General features: G+C 32.7%; 1 protein-coding gene across 2 annotated transcripts; it reads right to left on the minus strand.

Annotated features, from left to right (window-relative positions):
- Nucleotides 1-862: 862 nt before the first annotated feature.
- On the minus strand, nucleotides 863-23,192 carry LOC124361780 (group XIIA secretory phospholipase A2). Of its 2 annotated transcripts, XM_046815750.1 has the most exons (5): nucleotides 22,679-23,192; nucleotides 19,874-19,941; nucleotides 18,563-18,731; nucleotides 15,068-15,094; nucleotides 863-1,388 (listed from the first exon to the last, which is right to left on the minus strand). In XM_046815750.1, the coding sequence occupies exons 1-5, from the start codon at nucleotides 22,902-22,904 to the stop codon at nucleotides 1,261-1,263; spliced, it is 618 nt and encodes a 205-aa protein (XP_046671706.1). In that variant the 5' UTR covers nucleotides 22,905-23,192; the 3' UTR covers nucleotides 863-1,260. The 2 variants fall into 2 exon arrangements, with proteins under 2 accessions (XP_046671706.1, XP_046671707.1); XM_046815751.1 differs by lacking the exon at nucleotides 15,068-15,094 and having other exon boundaries at nucleotides 22,679-23,181.
- Between the last annotated feature and the right edge of the window lie 1,295 nt (nucleotides 23,193-24,487).

Below are 24,487 nucleotides of genomic sequence, written 5' to 3' on the forward strand. Positions count from 1 at the left end.
AGGGTTAAGAAAATCACATTTATGTACTGTATTCATAAAGAAAACATTTCGTTTCCTGTAGTCATCTTACAAAGGTATAGTGAAAAAATTTAATATTCCTAAACTACAGGCGTACTTTCTCATCTGATTATGTAATGCTGCCAAATACTATTTTAAATGGCTACAATTCCTAATGAAATGATCATAATTCGCTTCAAAAACTAAGATAGTGTTCCTTGCCAAAGAAATGTTAAAATTATAATTTTCTATTAACACTAATGATTTATAATTTATATTCAAATTAGTTCATTTAAAAATATAATCTAACTTCGTTATACACAGGACCTCATCTAAAATCCATGACTGTGTCACTTCAGAAACTTACATAGTGTCCTCTACTAAAGAACTGTTATAAGTATAATCATAATCAAGTATAACTATAACGAATAATAATTTATGAAAACTTTTCTTAGATTTCTTACTGCAGAATCTATACTGAATATAAATTATAAACGATAAGTATTACAGATAATCGTATTTTTAAACTATTCATTAGTATTGAGACACTAAAAATACAGGTTTCTGGAGTGAAGCATTTATGTATTTTAGAGGTGGTCCTATTTATAATATTAAACTTTATGTTAAAAGCAGAGCTTCAGATGCACAGCCGGCAGCTAAATAACGGTTCCTCTTAAAGGCTTTGACCAAATATTTTTATAATGAATGCAGCCGAACACTGATTTTATTAATTTAACCAAGTAGCTCATAAGTGTACAGCTACGCAGATATTATACTCAAAAATTAAAAATCCACCACTTAAATCAATTTCATTTTCAAAGTGCCTTGGTTTATATTATTTTGAAGTATAGTAATTACTACATTATATTACTAAAATGTTTATTTATTGCATAAAACACAAAGCTTGTGGGTAAAAAACGACCGAACATTCAATATTATTAACAAAAATAAAATTAAAGTAGTAAGCGTAATAATAGCAGCTCACAACACAAAGGTTCTGTTGGGAAACTACTGTACAAAGAACCAATATCGCTTTAAGCGTCACAATATATACCTTAACTACAATTAAAACAATCATGTTCTTGCAAAAATCAGAAAATAACTGTGCAAAACTACAAGAACAATCCGTTTAAATATTATATTGTATAACCTTTGGTTTTGATTTTGCAATCTGTATTTAAAACAGCGAACTAAAATTTTTGAAGTTGATTATATCATTCCTGTAAATTTGTAATTAAAAGCCTAACTGCAGGCAGGAAAGTATTATAATTCATCTCCTGGAAATTTCCGGGGAGGTGGGCAGTAGCAAGCCTCTTCCTGTGAGGTTTTGTAGAACTTACAGCCAAACATCAGAACTCCTGAGTACAGCACCTTAGCTGCAGTCTTGCACTCTACAACACAATTACAACATATACATGCATCTGTTTATTGCTTTTATTCTAAAAGTATTACTATAAAAATTAGTTTAGAGATTGTTTCCTAGCTTCAGTAGAACATTCATCATACCACTAAGAAAAGGCTTAATGATATAAACAGAATTTGTTCATAAATCAACACAGGATAAAAATCAAAACCATGAGTTGCAGAAAAAGTGACAAACCACATGTTCTTGATAAATTATAAAAAAACGTTCAGGATTGAAGAGTCTCTCTCTTGCTGTACAGTTAGTCGTGACTGTTCTATAACTAAATTGTCGTCTTCTGACACTTTACTAAGGACAAATTCATTCAGTTCGACACATCAGTCACCTGCGCATTAATACCTACATTAAACAGATCCTGATTCTGTATCAATAAGAACTAAAAGTATTGATAACAAAACACTAAATAACAAATGGTACCATGAAGGATTGGTTAATTTTTTAAAAGAGGTGGATAGGCTTTATTTTTTTATTTTGCAGTACCTCAAATAACAATGTAATTAGGGGAAAATACAAATCACTGAAAGCAAAATATAAATGTGAAATTAGGAGAGCCAAACTAAACTAAAGCAATAATTTTTGTTGCTGGATCATTGAATAAGTCAAAGACTTCATGGGCAGTTATTAATGAAGGTAGAAATGTAAATAATAAGCCCTTGTATATGCCAGATTGTCTGTCTGTGGATATTTTTAAATCTTATTTTATTAATAGTATTGTGGAGGAAATCAGTAAAAGTGTACCAACTTGCTAAAATGACCACAAATTTTTCATAAGTACAAATACAAAAATTAATATAACTCTAGGTAAAACTTTTACTCTAAAAGAATTCACTGTTGAAGTTTTCTTAGCCTTAAAAAAACTAAGAAATAGCTCTTGTCTAGATATTTATGGAATAAATGCTTTACATTTAAAAATAGCTTCTAAGCACATAAGTGAGATCTTAGCATACTTATTTAACTTATGCATCACACAGGGATTTATCCTGACAAACTTAAACAAACTAAAGTGATACCAATACATAAGAAAGGTCAGAAAGATTTATGTTCAAACTGTAGACCATTATCCATTATGCCCGCAGTGTTGAAGGTCTTAGAACGTCTTATACATAGTCTTATGCTAATCTTCCAAGAAGAGAATAATCTTTAATCAGAATGTCAACATGATTTCAGGCCTAAGCGTAGCACTGTTGCAGCCACTCTAATTACAAACTGCTTTAAAGGTGTAACGGATACGTTACATTATAATAAATAGTAACAAGATAGGTTTTGCGAAAAAATATATTAGCTTTAGACTCTTTGTCTTTACAGGGTCGTTTTACAATGGGTGCGGCGTAGGGCAGCTATGTGTGGTAAAATGAAAATAAAATTTTGATAGAAACAAATTTTAGATTTATTGAATAAAAAACTAATACTAATGAAACATGATTTTGATGAAATGAAAATTATGGCTATGCTTAAAATAACATCCTACAACACAAAATCCAATTAGCTTGAAATAATTAATTAGAAAATACCCCTACTCCCTAGCAGTTAAAATTTAGAGTCTGATTAATTAAAAATGTTGATCAAAAAGGTTTAAATACTCTTAAACATATTCACCAAATCCCATGATGGCGACACGGCGGTCCTCACAGATAATTGAAAAATTTAAATTTGGATCACATTGAAAAAAGACTGATTAATAATTGAAAAATTTTGAAAACTGTTTCACAACGAACTACATCATCAAGAGGTCGAGGAAGAAGACTCTCTCTTTCCCAAACTCCGCGTCAGTAGCGCAGAGAGAGAAAAGTGATACCCTTCAAAACGGAAATTTTCCGTTTTTCTGGTCGAAAAATGATCCGCTTTTACTTCTGGCTAACAACCCACTCGAATTCGGTGCGCAGAGAACGAGTTTGCGTTCCCGCGGGGTCGCTACCCTCCAATGAGAGTAATCGTTACGTTAGCCAATCGTGGCACGCGTTTTGCCGTGTTTAGCTTTGTTCTTTGATGTTGATGAGGAACTATCGAGTTTTATTAAATATGACCGCTTTACTATTCGAGATTTATGTTTGAGGTTACAAAACTGTCAGTGACGGACTATGTCACCATGCACAACTAACCTTCATAATAAATTGAAATTTGATTATTCTCAAATATGAGAATGATAACATTAACTAAGCAATTAAATTGTCGGTTTGGATTCCTATTCATTTAGATTTATTATTAATAGAAAAATATTATTTATTGTATTATATTATTCTCGAATTTTATTATTAATTGTAAAAGTTGATTTAGGTTACAGGCTAGGCCTATACCCGTTACAGATACCCCCCAAATTTTGTGGTAAAATTGAAAATTTTCATTACAAAATTTTACTCATTAAAACTTTTACAGTGAATGATTTAAAATAACAAAGATATACATATTAAACAATCCGAACAACAAAAACAAAATAAATTGAAGAACAAAGAACAAACAACTGTTAATTAAATCTAATATTACAAATTTTTCTTCATGCTTCTTGACGAACAAATTTTTTACTTAAAGTTAAAATTTTGTGAAGTTCAAGTTTTGCTATCGTCTACAGGCTAAGTTATCACAGTTTACTTTCTTAATTCATAGACTTACAGTCATGGTGAGTTATCACAGCTTCTATACTTATTGGCCCAGCGCTTTATCTGTCTGACTTCATTTAACATCACCTTTGGAAGTTGAATTTGATTAAAAGTTCTTGCCTTTCCATATTTACTTCATTTAACATCACCTTTGGAAGTTGAATTTGATTAAAAGTTCTTGCCTTTCCACATTTACTTCATTTAACATCACCTTTGGAAGTTGAATTTGATTTAAAAAGTTCTTGCCTTTCCACATTTCTATTTCCTTCTGTGAGAACAGTTTTTATTTCATCACTTGTTTCCAAAGTGAATTGTATTATTGCAGTGAATTGATCCAAACGTTTTTGACTTTTCTCACATCCAATGCTTTTAAAATGTTCCATTTTAAACACTATTCTCATCTTCACTGACAAAAACTTCTTCAAACTTATGTGTCCTTAGACTTATTTTCAGACATAAAGAAAAGCACACCATGACTTCAAAGTGTCCATACTTGTGGTAGATTCATAAAAAACACACCATGACTTTAAAAGTGTCCAAGTCCAGTTGCTTTGGTGATTTAATTTGTTGTGATTTGCCTGTGATATTCGCGCACTCACTTTCACATCTTACACTAAACATTTCCTAATATTTAAAATTAAAGTTTTTCACAAATAGTACTTACATTATTTATTAAACATTCTTACAACTAAGTCAAAAACAATCAACATAACATAAATATGAACCATTATTTTTTCAAATAAATTATTACTACTATATTGTTACTAAAAAAAGAATTCATTCTCAGCATTTTTCATCTTACAAATTCATTCATAATTAACTAACAATCTCTCCACACAGTTTATAAAATTTGTTTCTCCTTTTTTTTTTTTTTTAGAAATTATACACAATAAATGGTAAAAATTTATTTAATTATTTATCCTTTGTAATAATCTTGCATAATTTAAATATTTTTGTTTTGTTTATTTTAATCGAGGTTATAATAATTATAACCCGTCTATTTTGTAGTTTATTTTTATTTACCCTCCTTGTTACCTATTTGTTGTACTATTTTACTTCAACGCACTATCTAATAGTTATCACCTTTTATTAATTAATTACCAATTTTTTAACTAATGAAATTCCTTTGCAACCCCCCAAGTCATAATAATACAATTTTGTCCCTTTGTTTTGAGTTTTATTTTTTTTTTTATATTAGCTGAATTCTTTTCTTCTCACTCATTTATTTGTATTCATTTAATACAATATTCTCCTAACTTCCTCATACCATAAAATACCCATTTCGCACAGTAAAATCCCTTTTAAGTGTCATTGCACTTCATTATTATAAGTTGATTAAATGATTATTAAACCAAATATTTACTAGCCTAATATATTTCCTTTTTATTCATCCCCCCTCTGAATTAATTAATTTAGTACTGACTTTTGAATTTATTTTATTGGCTCAATTCTATTTCATACATTATCCTGTAACTCCTACTTTCCATTCCACTTTTAAATTGTTCCCAACCTCTCAATTTCCACTCCTATTCTCTACTATTATTTATCCACTCCATTCACAATATATCCTTCACCTTTAGCCTTTGTTCAGTGTATTTTACACTACCCCTCTATCTATCATTATCATATTAACTATTAAACAGGCCTACTTGACCTACCTCTAACATTTTACTTTAAGAATAATTACTTTTATACCAGTATACCCCCCCAGTTTGCTTTATTATTATTATCATCTCAGTATCCCCCATGTTACTTCATTATTATTATTATTATTTTATCCGTACAACAAAATAAACTAACTCATCAGAAAAACAATACATTATTTCAATAATGAATATTTTAATTAGTCTTTTTGTGCTTTTACTTTTCTCTTCTTCTTTCTTTTCTTTAGAATTTACTGTAGTTTCAATTTAAATAAACTGTGTTTCCTTACTTGAATGTCATTCTCCTATTCAATCCAACCATATTTTAATAATTTGTTATGAATCTTACACTTTTAACTATTTACAAACCCAGAAACAATAAACTGTGTGTGATTATGTAACTTGTACTGTAAGTTGACTTCAATCGTCTTAGATGAGTATGTTTTTTGTGTTGACCACCCAGAAACAATAAACTGTGTGTGATCGTGTACCTTGTACTGTTGTCTTGAAATCATATTTCAAGTATGTTTTTTGTGTTAACCACCCAGAAACCTAACTGTGTGTGATATGTGGTTTTTGACATTTATTTGTCCCATGGCCGTCAAATCGTACAAAATCCAGCCATGCCATTTTATTCTGTTTTGTAAGACTTTTTTATCTTTCGAAGGGAAAAAGCTACAAAGGAATAATAAAAATCACGAAACCCATATTGTTTTAACCCTCCATCTTTGTTTGAACTAAACCAAATTTCGATAAAACTTTTTTAATTGTGTTACATTAAATGTTCCTATCACACCACCATCTTCGTTGACCACAACATATGCATTTTCCAATTTTATTTCTGACACCCTATACGGGCCCTCATAAAGCAGAAAGAACTTCTTAATTTTCTTGTCAAGTTTGTCAGACAGATAATGTGTTTTTACTAGAACTTCATCTCCTATACTAAATCTAATTGGTTTGACCTTATTATCAAATTTTCTTTTCCTTTTTTCCCCTTTTGAAACTAGTCTATCTTTGACTAATCTTATTTTACCTGGATAATCAGCTAACATTCTTTTCTCTTTGGGAAATTGAACCATATCCTGTAAAAAATTCCTATCTTTCCTACCAAACATTAGTTCAAACGGGATTTCTTCCGTGGTCTCATGCACGGAATGATTTAAACACTTTTCAATGAAATTTAGTACTAATGGCCATTTAGTATGTTTCTCATGGCAGTATATCCTGCATATTTTAGTAATTTCCTTATTAGCCCTTTCAACTGGATTTGAGGCTGGATGCCAAACAGAACTATGAATAGTTTTAATGTTTAAGTCTCTAAGGGTATTATACCATAAATTACTAGTGAACTGCGAGCCATGATCGGACAAAACACTACCTATCTCACCTACCTCAGGTATGTATTCATTGATCAATTTATTTAGTAATACTCGGCTAGTAGCTCTTTTGACCGGATACAACTTCACAAATTTAGAAAACAAATCCAACACAACAAATATGTATTTTACACCTCCTCTTCCTACAGGCAATTCTCCTATCAAGTCAACTGAGATTATATCTTTCAATTTTTTAGGAATTATTGGTTGTAAAAATCCTATTGATTTAACAGTGGTGTGTTTGGCACATTGACACAATTGACAACATTTTAACTGATTCTTTACTGAAAGTTCCATCTTAGGAAAAACACAATATTCCCTTAGTATTAAATAAATTTTTATGTCCCCCCAAATGACCATATTTCAAATGTGTAAATTGAATTAATTCTGATTGAATTGCTTTTGGTATACAGACTTTAAAACTATCACCATCATTTAAATCTTTCTTAAAAAAGTATTCCATTATGAATAACAAATTGATCTTTTATTTGTTGATCATTACCATCCAATTTAGTAAAAATAGGCCCAAATTTATCATCACTCCTTTGTTTTTCTTCTATATTTCTGAACATTGGTTTAATCTTCCTATCGCTAACTTCAATTTCAATTTTATTTTGCAAAACCATTACCGAATTCCTTTCAACTGGATTTTTATAATTTTCGTCCGTTACTCTTGAAAGAATGTCAGCGGGAATATTTTGCCTTCCGCTGATGTACTCAATAGTGAGATTGTATTCTTGTAATGCCAAACTCCACCTCAAAATTCTACCATGAGATAGCCTACAGGTTGTAAGGAAAGATAATGCCTTGTGGTCTGAACGAACAATTACTTGAAAATGTCCAATAATATAAGATCGGAATTTTTTACAAGCAAAGACCACAGCCAATAATTCTTTTTCTGTTATGCTATAATTTTTCTCTGTTGCTAAAAGAGTCCTACTTGCAAAACTTATCACTTCATGTTCCCCCTGATCATTTACTTGATAAAGAATGGCTGACACACTGATGTCTGATGCATCTGTACTTAAATAGAATGCCCTACTCCAATTTGGATGATGTAACATAACTGAGTCTAAAAATGTTTCTTTTATTTTCTCAAACAGATTTTGTTTTGTCTTATCCCAAAACCATTTACTTTTAGAACTCAAAATGTCACCAAACTGACCCGTCAAATCTGAATGGTTCTTCTGAAATTTTCTGTAATAATTACATAAACCTAAAAACGATTGCAGTTCTTTTAAGTTCTTTGGGGTTGGAAAATTCTTTATCTTTTCAACTTTATCCTCATCCATCTTTATCCCATCTTTACTAAGAACAAAACCTAAAAACTTTACTTCCTGTTTCAAAAAATCTGATTTTTTAAGTTTAACAGTCACTCCACACTCATGCAGTCTTTTCAGTACTCTATCGATATGATCTAAATGTTCCAAAAAAGTTCTGGACGTAATTAGAATGTCATCAACGTAACAAGTTACGAAATTACTAAACTCATGGCCCAAAATTTTATTCATCGCTTTAGTAAAATGAGCCGTGCTTACATTCAAACCAAATGGTAATCGCTTAAATTGCAAATTTTTTCCGTTGAATGTGAAAGCTACAAATTTTCTAGATTCTTTATCGAGTTTGATCTGGAAAAACCCTTGCGTTAAATCTAATGTTGTAAAATATTTAACTCCCATAAATTTTTGAAATATATCATCAGTTGTTTCTGTACTTTGTCTATCCGGAACAAGATACGAATTTAATTTCCTACTGTCTAAGCACAATCTTATACTCAAATCTTTCTTTACTACACAGACTAAGGGATTAGAAAAAGGACTATTTGACTCTTCTATAATATCTTGTTGTTTCAGTCTTTCTAATTCTTCCTCTACAGATTTTCTTTTACTGAACGGAACCGGATAAGACTTGCCAATATATGGGACTTCACTTTTAACATTCAGCTTTGCTGTGTATCCTTTGACACACCCTGGTTGATCCGAAAAAACTTCTTTATTTTCAAAGAGTACTACTCTTAATAATTCTAGTTCCTCATCCTTAATACTCACATTATCTGCCTCTAATTCACTTATTCTGTCTACTAACCTCTGTTCAATTGCTTCTGATTCAGATTCATATTTGATCTTAGTAATTTTTTGTTCTAGGCCTACTTGATTTGATTCGTGTTCAAAAAATGGATTTAAATTCGATAAAGTATTGTCTATTTCATTTTCATCTTTATACAAGTTAATTCTGTTAACATGTATTATTCTTAACCCCCCCACAAATTCTTCACAATTTCTATACACTAATTTAGTCTCTAGATATTTCCCGTCATGTCTATAGCATAAAGTATTGGTATCAAAGTTTAGTACAGCCTTATGATTGCTGAAAAAGTCACAACCAAGTATCAACTCAATTTTTAGTCCTTGAACAATTAAAAATGTTATTGGGACAACTTGTTCACCAATATTTACCTCTAGTCTTATTTGAACATTTATTCTTTTGGACCTGACTCCTGTAACACCTACAATTGACAGATTACTAATAGGTAGCTCTGGAATGTTGTACCCCACTTGATTTTTTATTTTCTTATAGAATTCATCTGACATTATACATGCTTGACTACCTGAATCTACTAAACACTTGTATTTAACCCCTCCAATACCAATATCAATTTCTGGTAAAGACTGAACCCTATCACGCATTACTCCATCATTGTAGTTGCTTTCATCTAAAAAATCATCCGCTATATTTTGATCCATAATGATTTGATTCTGGTTACTTTGCACAACCCCTTTCAACTTTTCATTAGTTTGATTGAAAAACTCATCAATGCTTTCTTTTAAAAGTTTCAACCCATCAATATTCAGATGAACCAAATCAGCAAATGTTTTTCCCCCAAAGTTGATGTTTTGTTCAAAATATTTTAAATTACACCCTAACTCATTGTGATCAACAAAGTGTGGTGTGACATGATTAATCTTGATTGTATCCCCATTGTCTAATGCCCGTATGAACCTGTTAAAATCTTTAACCTTTCCTCTGATATCAATGTCTTTAGCAACTTTCGGAATTGGAGGTAGAGTCAAAATGATTAATTTCTTATTACAATTTATTAGGTATTCAACTAAATCTTTCATGTCAGTTTTCATTTGCTCAAGTGAATTATTTTTTAGAATGTCATTTGTACCAATAAAAATCATTAGGTTTTCAGATAAACTTGATGAATGTATTTTTACCTGCTCATATAATTGTTTAATCGTTTGACCCCCCACACAAAGTCCTATTGATGTTCTACCACCAGGGGTTTTAACTGTATCCATTTGCAAAATTTTGTTTGATAGTCTACAAAACTGACTATCGCCTATCAATTCAAAGTTGTTTATTTTTGGTCTTTCGTCAAAATTTAAGTTCCGAGTTATTTCCCCTGGAATTGTTGGTTGTCAATCTTGACCATTTTCAATTTCCCTAGGCCCATCAAAGTTTTCTGAATTGTTCCTATAGTTGTGTCCCCCCCGGTAATTTGGTCCACCCCTGTAATTTCCCCTACCTCGAAATGTTCTGAAACCCTCGGGTCTGTTGTATCCCCTATTATTTTCCCGATTCCTTTCAAAATGATTCCCATTAGTGTGATTGGCCCTACCATTGTTGGTATGAGAAAATTGTGTGGTATTTACTGCCCTGTTCTCATGATTTGGCCTATACTGCTGTCCTTGGGTACTGTCATGAAAGTTTTGTGTTGGCCTTCCTGTGTATGTTTTTTGTCTATTTCCATTTTCATGATTAGTGTTGTATGTATCCCTGAAACTTTCTTTTTTGAAAGGCTTTACATAACTGAGCTGATTTAATACTACTTCTAGTTCTTCCCTACCAGCAAGGGATTGTAGAATTGCCAGACTGGCACTTATGTGTGGCGGCAAATGTCGACAAATAAAGCCAACAAACGTAAGGTTATCCATCTGGTTGTCCAATTTCTTTGCTATGTCAAAATACCCAAGCACATAGTTTGTCAAATCGGTTTTACCTTCACAAAAATTCCCATTACCCATCAATTTGTTTTCAAAATCTTTTTGTTTAGTAATGCCCCAGAATCTCTTTTTGAAATCATTTTTAAATTGTTCAAAACTCTCCCATTTGTCAATGTTTCTCCGAGCCCACTCAGATGCTTCCCCCTTCAAGTATTTTACAATATACAAAAGTTTTGTTTCCCAGTGTTCTTGATTACTATTAGTAAATTTTTCAGCCAATTTCAAAAAATTCATAGGGTGAGTCCTATCATTACCCTCATCAAACTCGGTCAAATAGAGTTCCGCCATAATATTACAAGCCGGTTGTTGATTAAGACCGCTACCCTCCATTTTTACGCTTTTCACAGTGGTCTGAACTTTGTTCGACTCAACTAGTAGGTCTGATTCCTCTTTTAAATTTGATTTAGATTCTTCCTCGTTTAAGCTTACCTTAGTACTTTCACTCATCCCTACATAATCTTTTATTCTCAGTATCTCCGTTGCATGTGTATCGATTTTATTTACTATCTCATCAACCCGAGAACTAATCTGTGAAACCTCTTGATCGAATTTTTGATTGACTTTAGCAATTTTAGTTTCAACTTCTTCCCCCACAACTTTAATCTCTCCCTTCAATTCACTTTGAACGTTCTCAATTTTTGTGTTTAATTTTTGTTCAATTTGTGTCATGCCCGTTTGAACGTCATCCATTTTGCTATAAATATCGGTTTTTAGGTCATCCATCTTGTTATAAATATCGGTTTTTATCTCATCCATCTTGTTATTTAATCCATCAAATTTGTCATTAAGTTGTGTCATCAAAAACAACAATTGCTGATATGCATCAGTTCTATCTAGGCCTACCACCGTTTCAACATTATTCGCATTAGCCAAAGAGCTGTCTGATCTAGGCCTATTAGCTAGCTCCGCGAGTGTCATCTCACTACTACTGTCCGAATTGTCAATATTCTCCAAGTTCTGATCCATCATTTTTAAATTTTGATTTAGTCTATTTCAAATTAGAAAACCCCTACACAATTATTAAGCTACACCACTTTTAGCTGCCCCACGTTGCTGGGTGCCATTTGTAACGGATACGTTACATTATAATAAATAGTAACAAGATAGGTTTTGTGAAAAATATATTAGCTTTAGACTCTTTGTCTTTACAGGGTCGTTTTACAATGGGTGCGGCGTAGGGCAGCTATGTGTGGTAAAATGAAAATAAAATTTTGATAGAAACAAATTTTAGATTTATTGAATAAAAACTAATACTAATGAAACATGATTTTGATGAAATGAAATTATGGCTATGCTTAAAATAACATCCTACAACACAAAATCCAATTAGCTTGAAATAATTAATTAGAAAATACCCCTACTCCCTAGCAGTTAAAATTTAGAGTCTGATTAGTTAAAAATGTTGATCAAAAAGGTTTAAATACTCTTAAACATATTCACCAAATCCCATGATGGCGACACGGCGGTCCTCACAGATAATTGAAAAATTTAAATTTGGATCACATTGAAAAAAGACTGATTAATAATTGAAAAATTTTGAAAACTGTTTCACAACGAACTACATCATCAAGAGGTCGAGGAAGAAGACTCTCTCTTTCCCAAACTCCGCGTCAGTAGCGCAGAGAGAGAAAAGTGATACCCTTCAAAACGGAAATTTTCCGTTTTTCTGGTCGAAAAATGATCCGCTTTTACTTCTGGCTAACAACCCACTCGAATTCGGTGCGCAGAGAACGAGTTTGCGTTCCCGCGGGGTCGCTACCCTCCAATGAGAGTAATCGTTACGTTAGCCAATCGTGGCACGCGTTTTGCCGTGTTTAGCTTTGTTCTTTGATGTTGATGAGGAACTATCGAGTTTTATTAAATATGACCGCTTTACTATTCGAGATTTATGTTTGAGGTTACAAAACTGTCAGTGACGGACTATGTCACCATGCACAACTAACCTTCATAATAAATTGAAATTTGATTATTCTCAAATATGAGAATGATAACATTAACTAAGCAATTAAATTGTCGGTTTGGATTCCTATTCATTTAGATTTATTATTAATAGAAAAATATTATTTATTGTATTATATTATTCTCGAATTTATTATTAATTGTAAAAGTTGATTTAGGTTACAGGCTAGGCCTATACCCGTTACAAAGGTCTGGAGGCTAAAAGGAGTGTTCTCTTTAGATCGTATGATATGGCCAACGCCTTCGACACTGTAACACATGATGTGCTGCTAGATAAACTGTATTTTTACTCATTTGACAATGTTGCCATTTCTTTTTTTAGATCTTACTTGGAAAATAGATGGCAGTCTGTATATTTAAATGGCTCTTTTTCCAATTCTTTGCAGATTGTACAAGGCATATCACAAGGATCTATACTTGGTCCGACCTTGCTCATAATTTACATAAATGATCTTCTAAGCAACATGTAAAGTGTTTTATGTTTGCAGACGATCTGGCAGTGTGCGTTCAGGGTATTAGTCCACAAACAGCTAAAGATATTGTTACCTCTAAATCAGATGTAATACATGACTGGTGTAATGCTAATAAGCTGAGCTTAAATGGAGAGAAGGTTCAGGACATACAACTTTGCCTTCGTTCTGGTTCAGAGAGATTGGCTTCCTTAAATTTCTTGGGCTCCCATCTTCAGTCCAACCTCAAATGGCACTCTCACATTGACAATCTGGCCGCAAAAATTTTAAAGGTTTTATTTATGATTCGATCATTGAGCGGGAATGCGACTCCTGGTGTTCTCCTTTGCATCTACTATGGGCATGTTCGTAGCCACTTGTCCTATGGAACTTCACTTTGGGTGAATTGTTCTTATGCTCACAAACTATTTGTGTTACAAAAAAAGCTGTCCGTCTTATCTGTGGTGCGGACTGGCAGGATCACTGCAAATATTTTTTGTTAGACTAGGTATCCTTACTCTACCGTCTATGTATGTTTTTTCAGTTCTTATGTATGTGAAGGAGAACTTGCAAAGCACAACTAAAGTTAGTGACACACATAACTATATAACAAGACATAATAGACATAATATAGCACACACAAGATACATGTTTTCAGCGACTCAACAAAGCTTTGTGTACCAAGGGATTCAAATGTACAATACATAACCTAGAAAATTAAAAACTAAAAGCTCAAAGTTTTAAGATAGCAGTTAAGGAAATGTTATTGAATAAACCACTGTGTAATATTACAGATTTTTATGGTGTAATAGCTACACTATTTCCTTAAGTTTATATTTAAGTTGCAAATTAACGTCCGTCATGCATTTTGTAAAATGTCAACGACAATAAAGATTTCTGATTCTGATGGTTACATAACCAAACAATGTTAGAACAAGCCAGTCAGATATATCTAACAGTAGAGATAATCAGTTTTCTTTCTGAGAAGGTGAGTAGACTCTTCAGGGGCTAAATATAAATCAATGCTAGATGCCTTCCACATCTCCGCCAGCCGTCAGAACCATGGAATGACTAATGGATCTCTCTTTGAATAACTTGTCTGTGTTTTTTTTTTCACACTATTACTTAATGTTACAAGTGAAAGAAGGTTCAACACCATAATGTCTGCTATGGTTAAATTTAACAACTATCACAAACTCTTTACACAGACAGGCAGAGAAAACCTATAACTCATGGCATTTTTTTTCTAGCCGTACTTTACAAAGACACTTTTTCTTTTACTTGTACAGTATGCCACTGTTAAGCTGGATGTGTCTGTTCAAGATGCTTCTAAGACAAGCTTTTTCTCAGTGTTAGTTAAAAATTATTTTAAGTGTTATTTATTTTTTTGGGTGGAAGGTTACAAATTATGTAATGAGCAGTAACCAGTGCATAAACATATTTCCTATTGTTAGGGTATATGCCTAAAATCAATGAAAAATGCAGCCAAGAATAAATAAATTTTTGTCAGTATCAACAAAGATACGCCAAGAAAGCAGTAGCGTTTATCCGCAGGTGAGAGCGCAGTGCAGAAAGCCATGCAAACTCTGGGAAAGTGACAACGTCAGACTCACCTTCCTGGCTCTGACCCATTGCTGCATCTTTTCATAAAACCAGAACAAACATAAACATTTTACAATCATTGGATTCGTTCATAATAAACTTTTCCAATCCCAACTACAGTATGATTTAAACTATTAACTATTGTTTGAAACTTAAATAACTCACGTGACATTAAACTGGGAAGACAATGTATGGTTGGATATTTTTTCTAGGTTTATTGATTTGGTCATAAACTTCACTCAAACTGGGAGGTACATAATTTCTGCACCGACAGTAGTCTATGACTTAATGTACTAATTGTACTACTAATTTGTAGTAACTCTACTTACAGCTTGACTATTTTTCCCTGTCATATTTTTATTAACTGTCCAAATGATCCAAATGTGCAATGTCGGATAAACATTCAAGGATATACAAATTAATATTACCAGAATATTTTTAGTTCTTAAGCATACATGGTCTGTGTCGTGACCAACACCTAAATTCTCCGTGTCAATACATTGCTTACACAATTATATTCCTCAGATATTTCAGCTTTAGTGTGGGGAGCCATCTTCCGAAACTGTGAACCGGAAAACTTTGATGTTAATCTAAGAATATTCATTGCATGAAGATTTTTCTACAGCTTTTGAAGTCCTTTGAAGCAATTATTGGCTGTATTTAACATATATGATATACAGGTATATATAAAACATTGTTTTTTCTGGCTTCCTAATATAAGGAATTGTTTCTTTGAATCAAAATTTGCTACAAAGAGACTTTACTGTATACAATTGTAGTAAAGTTGTGAAAAAACATTTTTACAACATAGACAAATCGTTTTTCCAACTTCAAAAAAAATTCACAATAACATTTTTTAACCAGATTTTTACTGGTTTCCAGTTAATTCAAACCATATTCTTTTTAACCCTTTCCGGGCCAGGCGGCAATATATTGCCGCCATAGATCGTGTCTGAAAAGTGCCAGGCGGCAAAATATTGCCGTCTGTGACATATGCCAAAACGCGCCAAGCAACAATATATAGTCTCCTTAATATTCGTTGTTTTCTTAAATAAATAAATAATCGACGCCAAATAATTAAAGTTTTATGTTTTTTTATTCCCTGGTATATTTTTGTAGATAATTATTATGAATATCATTTTTATTTTTGAGGTCTATGCATTTTTATTTCGTAATTGTCACGTGACAGTATCAGCTGACTCGATCTTTTGTTGTTAATTCTTTATGCTTTAGTGTAATCGTATTATTGTATGCAGGATTCTTATTCATTATTTTATTTTGTGGTCGTAAATATTAGTAGTGTTAGTTGTTATGTGCTTAGCTATTGTGTGTAGTAGTTAGTAGTTACAATGACTGATAATTTGCGATGTCACGGGAGTGAAATTGTATATAGCACATTTGTAAATAGAAAAACTGTAAGTAAATTTCAAATAAAATTGTGTGTAAATATTTCTTGGTAAATAGTGTTTTTTTACCTGTATTGAAACTATTTATGGGTCCTACAATCATCTGTTTACTGGTACACCCGTAATGTGAATATTTATTTTAAGTTTCTTGCAATGTAAGAGTCAGTTGATTTAACACTTATAAAATGTTGCGAAGTACAATTATGCGTATTTATACAAAATGTATTTATGAGAGAAATAACACAAAATGTTGTTTATTCTTTTCTAAATTTACAATATAATAAAATAGCTTTCCACACTAAAATTATTTTTCCTTTTTTAGTTATTTGCAAAAAAACATAAAAAAATAAAAATATTTTATGTAATCTATTGAAATATTATTTTTTTAATTTTAAATTACTTAAATTACATCTATATATTTTTTTTTGTTGATAGTATATATCTATACGAGTAATTTGGTGCAACTTTTAGGCCATTCTCTAATTTTTATGAAAAGTTATAAATTTTAATCTAAGAGACTGCAAAATTGCCAACTTTAACCTGGCACTTTTGACTAGTCACAAGGGGTTATTAGATGTGAAAAAATTTTGCAACATCTCATATTTGGTCCTGGCCCTGAAAGGGTTAATATATTATAACACTCTTGACTTACCTCCATCTCAGTGTTTAATCATCACTAAGAAAATACATTAAGTGTTGAATTAGTTGAAGCAGTTGGAAATTATAACGTCTAACTAGAGGTAAGTCATTGCAACTGATACTGCCTTGTTACGACGCTCCGGAATGAACCAGTTGTGTTATTGTTAGTTACGGAACTGCAACAACGTAAAAGTTAAAGGTTCCACTGGAACTGTCATGACAACATGACCATTGCAACAGATTCTGGGCTGGTACTAATATTGCACGATGAGAAAACTCGGTTGTTCCACCGTGCTTAGAGATCGTGTCTATCACATTGTAGTGCACTCCAATGTGTACCTGATGAGACAATGAGAAAACCTCCTCACCTAGATTACACTATAGGTACTTTGGGATTATACCGACCACACCAATATGAAGAACACAAAAATATAAATTTATAGAAACAAACATGATAGAACGAAAAAACAACTGTTTAATTACAAAATTACAAGCATTTCCAGGTATTGTGATCGGTATTGTTGTCGCTGTTATCTTATCTTTCTCGATAATCCCGATTAGGGCAGGGCGCGGCATCACATGATTTGCACGGTACATAATTGCCTTTCCATTACATTTCAATTTATATTTCTGATCAGCCCCTCTAGAATTTGATATTTTACTGATAGGTACTATCTCGAGGGATGTTTTTCTTTCGTCGACATCAACACGGGGCAGCACCAAAGGTGCTGCCGAAGCCCGCGCTGATGGCCGGAGGCACTCGCATTTTGGGTGGCGGAGTGTGATCAAGAATAGAAACAAGTTTTGTGTGTTTTTTCAATAAAGAGTTTAGTTTTAGTTTGGTAATGTTTGTTTTTGTTGAATTTTTGTGTTTGGAGAAATTTAGAGGTAAAACACGGAAGTATAACAAAGCGACGCACCAGCTGAACGGGCGGGGAGACTCTGCAATCACGTTATCTTAGTAGACCGCTCGACTTTGACCTCTGTCTGAGGGTGGGGAGGGGTTTGCGATAAGACAATTCCTGTTTTATATTGACGAAATATTGTTCTACGCTAATCTAGTAATCAGTAGAAGCAAAATGTCAAATAACGATTCATGTCTGGGTGTGGTCGGTATAATCCCAAAGTACCACACTATAATTTATAGCCTAGGAATGTCATGTCAAAACAATGTACATTTCATTTTAAACCTCTTTGTCACCAACTTTGTTTTGGATCTCTTCAGATTCCAGGAGTCAAGTTTGTTACAGCGTCGGATTTCAGATGCTGCACTAAGTGGAAGGTGAACTGGAGCTAAACTCAACATTCACAATGATTCAACTTTACCCACCATAGCCACGTTAATCCTAATGTCAAACATTATCAACCTAATCACTTTAACAATTTAACCCAATCACTAACAATTTGTAAGTCAAGGTAACTTTTCCAGTGACAAATAAAAAATTTATAAAAATAACCAACCTAGAGACTTTGTAGAAGAGAATGCCTTGGAATTGTCACATAATCTGTAGAGGCATTTCTTGAAAGTCAAATCACACTCATCCTTGTCCCGATTACAAGTGCCGTAGCATATATCATGCTGATCACAACATTTGGTCATATCGCTCATCGGTAGTAACTGTGAGTCGATCTGTAACATGATAAATCTCAATCATCCTTATCCCGATTACAAGTGCCATAGCATGTATCATGCTGATCGCAATATCTGGTCATCTCACTCATCGGTAGTAACTGTGAGTCGATCTGTAATATGATAAATCACATTCATCCTTGTCCCGATTACAAGTGCCGTAGCATATATCATGTTGATCAAAACACCTATCATCTCACTCATCGGTAGTAACTGTGAGTCGATCTGTAACATGATCAATTACACACATAAAAAAAACACATTTGCAAAAGCAAAACAGGTAGTTTTTATATTTTCCGTTAATAAATTACTTAATATTATAAAAACCATATTAATGATTAATGATGGTACACTGTGGAAAACCATTAATGTGCATGGATACACATTCCTATGATAGAAGAGCAGCACAAAATTACACACTTCCCACTCACATACTGACCCTTTTTGAAAAACAACCCAAGTATGCTGGAGCAAAATTTATCAACATCCTACCACTAGGGGTCAAAAACATTACAGTACAGCAGCAATTCAGGAGAAAACTTGTTTCATGGCTTCTTCTCCGATCTTTCTACTCCATAGTGGAATTTTTTAACTGGAGGACAAATGATAAATCTACATTCTTCAACCACACTGAACTATCTCATTTATTATTTTATTACTATTTATACCTGAATGTAATAACACCATTCTAATCTCAAAGATTATGAATAAAGAATATTGTATATTGTGTGTTGTCCATTAATTATGCCTTCAAGAATGTAAATCTATCAACTGCATTCTCATTAAGGATGATTTTACTTTTTGAAGAGATATTTGTGAATCCAAGGATTCTCTTCAGCAACTCGCTTTTAGAGAGCTTCTCTACTAAGTAGAGAAGGAACAAGCTGTTCATTCTGATAAGACTTATCTACTATCACTTGTACTAGACTTGTAAGACTTGTACTATCACTATAATCCAAATACTCAAAACTGAAATTTCTCGTCCAATCCGAATTGATTCAGCATATTATACCGATCAGTATGAGCACTTAATTGCTGGTATACTTAAAAATCATATTGTTTAAGTCTTAGTTACCTTATTTTAAATTACAATTACTGTTCAAACTTATCACATTGAACTAGGTATAGAGTTTAATTCATACCTTCAGTGCTGGAACTCCACAACCATTACTGGTAGGTTTATGATACTTGTTCTTTTTTGGAGAGGTTCCTAAAAAATAAACATTATTGTTATAAAGAAAATACGTTTAATATTTATTCCTGAGATATAGATATTTAGCAATCAAGAAAATAATTTATTTAGATGATTTTTCTGTTCACTCCACATATTTATTATTATTATTAGTTGTGCAAAACAGAAAATACACAATACATCAGTGTAATTTTGTATGTTTATTACATGTGACGGTGGTGCATTTCATTTATACTGTATACTCCTGTAAAATCCTGTTTCCTTCACATATACTGTATATATTTAATTTATGTATCCTCCCACACCCCTTAGAGGTTTCATACATAGAATTTTGTACAATAAATGTACCTATATTTAAGATATTTATTCACATAATTGACAACTATTTGTTTTAAATAACAAATTTTTAAACTATGTATTTAACAATTTCTTTAAAATCTACTAAAATAGGAAAAATACCCAACGCTTGGTAGTATATTGCTTACACAGTTTCGTATGTTCTTTACAGCGGTTGCAAGCTCACTTTGCTTGTTTGTTGTCTTGGATTCTTGTTTAGTCTAGGAGAGAATGGCTCAACACATTGAGAAAGATATTTGAATATCACACTGATGGCCAAGAACATTTTGGTTTAGGTTTTTTCACATAATCCGAGCTTGAATTTAAGTATCCTAATATTTCGAGGATGTTTTTCAATTTTGGGTACTTTGGTATTATCTGGAGACCACTATTTTTGGGACAGTTTTTCTTACCAGTGACCTAAAATAAATTACAATATTAGAAAGAAGAGACTTTATGTGACTAAAATGTGAAAATTTCATATCATTATGACGATAGGTTCTTGTTTTGTGCTTCCCAAAATGAAGCAATAACAGATCACGTTGAGCGATCTGGCACGTGATCTGAGATCAGAAAAGTATCGATCGGAAATGAAAAGATATATGATATGATATGTATATACAGCCCTTGATTATGAATCTTTCTGAGGATCAAGGCTGGACCCTTGATTATGAACTCAGAATTTTTCTTCTTGTTCTTCTTCTATGGGGCGGCCTACTACTAAAAAAAAAATCAAGAGTATAGCCTATAACAAATAGTAGGGAACAGAGTGGCCGTCTTCTTGCCAATATCACTACCTTTCAGTAGGCAGAAAATAAGAACCGATAGTCATAATAGCAAACTATTTTCTCAGCAAGTTAAATAAAGTCTCTTCTTTCTATTAATGTAGTTTTTGTAGAACATCGGAAACAAAAACTGTTAACAAAATAGTGGCCTCCGGATAATATCAAAGTAACCTTTTTGCCACAAGTGTGAGGTGGCGCCAAAGGCCCGCACTGGCCACGGACATTTCCGACGTAATTTCCATTACTATTTAGTCTTTCCTTCGGCAATTGTCATATTAACGGCCGGAGTGGTAAAATACGAGTTTTGCGTTATTAACTTATTGGAATCGTCCTACAGAACAAAACAATATAAGGTTTGACGGGGTGGAAACGAGAAATAACAAAGTTCTAGAACATCAAAAATGGAACAACTGTTCAAGCGCGGAGCAATATTTTCATGTTCTACATCCACATCGGGCATCACGTGACCTTTTGTGACCATGATTCAACCTCATGATGATGTCATCGGATGCGGTGCCATCTTTGCAAACGTAAATGAAAAATAATACTGAAATGAGCAGAATTTTGATCCAAATGAACAATGTTTTTCTTAAATTTTGAGCTACAAATTAATTAGGCCTAGTTGTTATCGAGTTGAGACGAGTGCCTCCGGCCAATGTACAGAAACTAAATAATCTCGTTTCGGTCAAAACAAAACCTCTTAACATGCCCTACAAAACATTCCGACAAACCAATTCACTAGGATTGGTCGAACTAGTGGGTGGTTGATCCATGATCGTCACGCACTCAATCGAACCAAACTACAGTACACAATATCTAGTGAAGCACTGACTGCCCCGGAGCGTTCAGATAACAGATACGCTATCAGTCCCAGCCGCAGATAATATTTACGACACACCAGTTCACTACGATTGGTCGAACTAGTGGATGGTTGATCCATGATTGTCACGCACTCACTCGATCCAAGGTACAGTACACGTTATCTCTGACTTCTGCCCCAGAGCACTCAGATAACAGATACGCTATCAGTCCCACCTGCAGATAATATTTAGATATCCAGACACAGCACACAAACAGAACATTAAAACATTAAGAACTTAACTATTTATGTATATACCCTCTAAAATCATGTTATCTGTCATTTGCACCCCCTAAAACCATATATATTTTTTGTTCAGGAGGATGAGCAGAATACGTTGATAATGTCAAATTCGTGATTTGCCACCTCGACCTTTAATCTTATAATATCCTTTCCTTCTTTTTATATCTATTGTACTACTCTCCTATGCATTTATTTTTTTTTATTTTAAGTTGAAATTTTTACAAATAGTGTGAAGTGACTAAACTAAATATTTACCAAAAGCTTTATTTTAAATTTATCTCAGAGAAATTTGTACTTCTGTTGTTTAAAATTGCAAAAATATAAATAGGGTGTTTGACACCGAGTCTCAGGACCTAGCCTATTAATTATTGACATTGGTTGTGCCTTCCCCCCCAGTTAACAAATTTATTTATTTATTTATTATTATTTCAACGGCATCCGCCAATATACAATAATTTCACAACATTTTCATGCAACTTAAATATAAAATCAAGTAATCAAAGGGTTAAAAGTTAAGGAATTAAAAACTTACCTCCAGGACATGTAAATATACATTCTTCTTCTACAGAATCCTCCCAAACTTCCTTTGTAAATTTAAAATGATTTGCAATTGAGTGCAAGGATTTAAATATGTCCCCTAGTGTTCCTTCAGCAGTGAGAACAGCATCTTTTAACCCCTCTAAAACTTGTGCATCTGTGAAACAGTAACAGCAAAGGAATGTACATAAAATGAAATAATATTCCGTTTTTAGTAACATGATTACTTATTATTATGTTGTTGGAGTACCGGGAATGAAATTGGTAAACGAAATGTTCCAATCGGTATAGGTGGTCATACACTGATCACGCAAAAACGAACAGCCACGTTTAGCTTATTCTGCATAATTTATTTAATTTCTGGATAAAGGCAGGTTCCAACTGGGCACAATCATTTTAAAAACACGTCTGTTCCTCTCTGTACATGATTATTTCGTTTGGGATAACCTATCAAAAAAGGTACACCGTAATCATTCTATAATTATTATTGTATCTTCTATAACGTCAAATTGCATGCAGACGACAACCAACATCATCTGTTTCATTCATAAGTGAACGTAATGACCGAATCTAACCATCCTTGGCAAAACGTAGCTCCTAAAATCATAGCACCGATATTTTTTTTATAACACGGGCTCACAATATTATGGCCCAAGAATAATACATCACCGACACAATCACAAATCTGTTCATGCATCTAAAGCAGCATCTGGTCACAACTCCGAAATGCAAAAAATGGGGGGACGCTCGCTTAAGGAGCATCTCGGTTTCACCACCTTGCTCGGGTGCAGGAATTAATAATACGATACTACTATTTACTTATTTATATTATAAATATACTAATTAAACATTAATTTGTCTTTTGTGTGAATGAATAAACAGTAAAAAGAATATGTCAATGTGTTGTAATGCTTGTTCTTTACTTTAATGCTAAATTAAAACTATTTCTATTTATTTCATTTTACTAGCTTAATATCTTGCTTTTATTCGAGATAATTCTACACTCTGATTCAAATCAATATAGTTCAATAAAATTACATCGTTACATTGTAGTTATACTAAATTTATATAATTTGTTATTAGACTTACCGATTCAAACTCCCTCTCAAAACTATATATTGGTTTACTCACATGCACAGCCATGCCATAAGACTAGTGTTATTGTCATTCTAATCGTTATATAACGTAATTTTGTTTTCAATGAATTACTCAAGAGAATAAAGCACTTGTGACATCAAGAGGCGTTTTTACTGAATTTAGTATATTTTTTATTGCTTAATATTTTGGTTGCCTCCTAGACCCAGATAATACGCTTGACACCTTCAGGAATTTCTATTGTGTTGGACGCGTATTTTATCTTTGGTTATAATCTCTAACCTAGTCGACCCACAGCCAAAGCGGCAGTAAATTGTTATCTCAAGTATGTAGTGGCTTGGTATGGTCAACGAACCAAGCTGAGAACTCAGAAACCTTTTATGGTTAAAAGTACAAAATACCGTACTACAGAAAAGCGTCAAAAACTACTTATTATTCATAAATAAACATATTCAGTCAAATAAATCTACAAAATTATTTTAACCTAGTTTGTAATTACGTGTTAGGTTAGTTATTTACCTGAAGAAGAGATAAGATTGCAGATTTCGAAACAAGAGTTACTAGTTTTTTGTTTCACTTAACGATGGCAAATGTCCGGAAAATCCTGTTTCCTTCAAAATATCTAAATAATGCAAACGTTGTGATGGGTTATTGATTTACAGAGCAATAAATTGAATGTCTTCCAGTAGTGTACTGTGTCGAGCTCGAA

Source organism: Homalodisca vitripennis, chromosome 5 (assembly GCF_021130785.1).
Source record: "Homalodisca vitripennis isolate AUS2020 chromosome 5, UT_GWSS_2.1, whole genome shotgun sequence".
NCBI classification, from domain to species: Eukaryota; Metazoa; Arthropoda; class Insecta; order Hemiptera; family Cicadellidae; genus Homalodisca; species Homalodisca vitripennis.